Here is a 2,505-nt window from a genome sequence, read left to right on the forward strand (position 1 = left end):
GAATTCATTCAAATGATTCAATTATTCTTCATCGTACAAGTGAGAGAATTCAATAACATCATCCAAATCATCCACATCAACCATTCTCTTCTGATAAATACCATCTTTTGGATGATTTCTATGCCACTTTTTATGATTTCTTCCTTCAGATCTGAATCTTCCATTTCTAGTCTGTTTTTTGAAAGCTCTTTCTTCATGATGAATTGCATTCCATTCCACCTTATTAAATCCCTTCTCAGTATTAAACTTGTGAAAGGAATTCAAAAGAACAGGTTCTGCTCTCTTTATATTCGCTCTCTCTGCAACCCAATCACATCGTTGATGATTTTCCTTATACTGACGATCATAGAGTTCCAATTCAGCAGTATAATTCCTCTCCAATCGATGAGCTCCGGCAGAATATTCCAAATTACTTGATGATTTTTGTTTGTATTTGGAGCAACCTCCGTGATAGGATGTATCACTAGTCTTTGCTACACGAGGTGTTTGCCATTTAACTTTACCACTTCTAGCCAATGAGCCGTGAATAACTGCCATATTGTTCTTTGTTTAATTGTTGTTTGTTTTTTTTGGGGTTAAAAATAGAAGAATTCACTTGAAAAAATATGAAATTTGCTTTTGTTCTATTTTTATAATATTGTAAGGAGTTTTATGTAACCTCATTATTCGGATAGGTTGTTGCATTGATATTTCAGCAGGAAATATGTTAAGGTATTGATGTTTCCAATGTGGACAGTTCTTTTGGTGTTGAATATGCTTTAAACGACGACACCTTCTCATCAAACAATGTAGAAGAAAGAGCTCAATTCATCAAGACACTCACTGCCAAATTGTATTGCATCCAAACAATCACTTTTGAGAAAAAGGAATACTCCCTTGTGGCAATACCTAAAATATCATGTAGCAAAGTGATAAACAAGGGAACAAAAGAGGATTTTGAAAGGTTTATGGACCACGAGTTCATTACCAATTCACTGCTGAATGATTTGAAACGATATTTCAAGAGTTATGAATTTGAATTAACAGACAAAGCGAGAATTGACAATCAAAAGAGAAAAGAGTACAAAAGAGAATGATGGCCGCTGGCTTGTGCAATTTTACAAAAACATTCAATTTACTGCAGTAACAATTCCTTAAATAAAACACCATCGTTTCAGAAAAATAATAGAGAACTCTGATAATATTTTCTGATGAAATTCTCCAAGTGAAATCTCCACAGTTGTCTGAAAGGAATTAGAAAAATTAGCCAATTTTCCAATACTTTAAGGAAATCAAGTTTCAGTGAGAAAATTTGTAAAATAAAAATGTCTCAACTCCTACATTATCTTTGACATTAGAATAGCCAGTCTGTTTTCTTGTAGCTGTAAACTTATTTTCTTGTTTTCAGTCTCAATTCCAGAGGGAGAGAATTGACATCAACCTTTGAACAGCCACCAACATGAATTGTTTGCAACTTTGAACATGCTTTGGCAATAGTAACAAGTCCCTTATTAGTAATATCACAAAATCTTACATCCAATTCTTCCAAATTAGTTAAAGAACTCAACTCGGTTACCCCCTTGTCATGAATTTGATCCTCTCCTAAATTCATTACATAGAGCTTTCTCAAAGATTTCACATTTCCAATCATGGCGCAACCAGCATCACCAAAAGCTGTGTTTTGTTTCAAATCCAAAATTTCCAGCTTTGATAAATTAGCCAATTTTCCAAGAGAATTTAATGAGTTACCAATGATTGAATCAGCATAAAGATGTTTAAGATTGGAGAAAGTACTGATCGTATTGAAAACGTCTTCGCTCATTGTCGCCCTACTCAGATTCAAAACTTGAATAGTATGATTATTTTTGAGGCCTAAGAATTCCTCTCCAGATATTGCATAACCCTCAAGTTTCAGAGTGTGTAATGTCTGTATTGTGTTAAGTGCTGTAAAGAAAATATATGCATTTGCCTTCTTCTCGTGTCCAAAATGGTTTCTATCAAATTTACAATCCAAAACTTGAAGATTTTTCCAATTAGCAACACAATCTCCAACGTCACTAATGAAATTACGACTTTCAATTCTAATAATTTCCAAATTGGGCGTGTGAGTAACAAACTCGCTAGTTATGAATGTAGTCGGTCCACAATATTCCAAATGTTTCAAAGCATAATTGGTTTCTGCAAAAACTTTTGCAAAATTCTCATCCAAATAGTAAGATCTTGAATTTGTCATCTTTGTCCTGAGAACACTTCTCCCAAAGCAAATTTTCTCCAGATTGTTAAATTTACGTACGGCCAATGTTATTAAAGACTCAAATGTTTCAATTCCTTCAATATTGAGCTCGGTTATTTTGGTACAAAGAGAATTGTCAGTTGTAAAGAGTTCTAATTTCTCAACAAGATTGTTCTCAATTTCATTTTCATCAGCTAATTGGATAGTTCTCTTAGGGAATGAAAAAAGNGTAATGGCTTATTGGATAAACTATTGACATTTGGTGTCTATGTAGACTTTGAATTGAATGAGGT

General features: G+C 33.5%; 2 protein-coding genes across 2 annotated transcripts; both read right to left on the reverse strand.

Annotated features, from left to right (window-relative positions):
- Window positions 1–21: 21 nt before the first annotated feature.
- Window positions 22–537, reverse strand: NAEGRDRAFT_54652 (uncharacterized protein; the record flags this gene model as incomplete). The annotated part of the gene is made up of 1 exon (XM_002668655.1): window positions 22–537. The coding sequence occupies one exon, from the start codon at window positions 535–537 to the stop codon at window positions 22–24; it is 516 nt and encodes a 171-aa protein (XP_002668701.1).
- An 832-nt stretch (window positions 538–1,369) lies between these two features.
- Window positions 1,370–2,212, reverse strand: NAEGRDRAFT_76381 (uncharacterized protein; the record flags this gene model as incomplete). The annotated part of the gene is made up of 1 exon (XM_002668656.1): window positions 1,370–2,212. One exon carries the CDS (start codon window positions 2,210–2,212, stop codon window positions 1,370–1,372), a length of 843 nt encoding a protein of 280 aa, XP_002668702.1.
- Window positions 2,213–2,505: the final 293 nt, after the last annotated feature.

The sequence above is a fragment of the Naegleria gruberi genome, assembly GCF_000004985.1.
Source record: "Naegleria gruberi genomic scaffold NAEGRscaffold_129, whole genome shotgun sequence".
NCBI classification, from domain to species: domain Eukaryota; phylum Heterolobosea; class Eutetramitea; order Acrasida; family Naegleriidae; genus Naegleria; species Naegleria gruberi.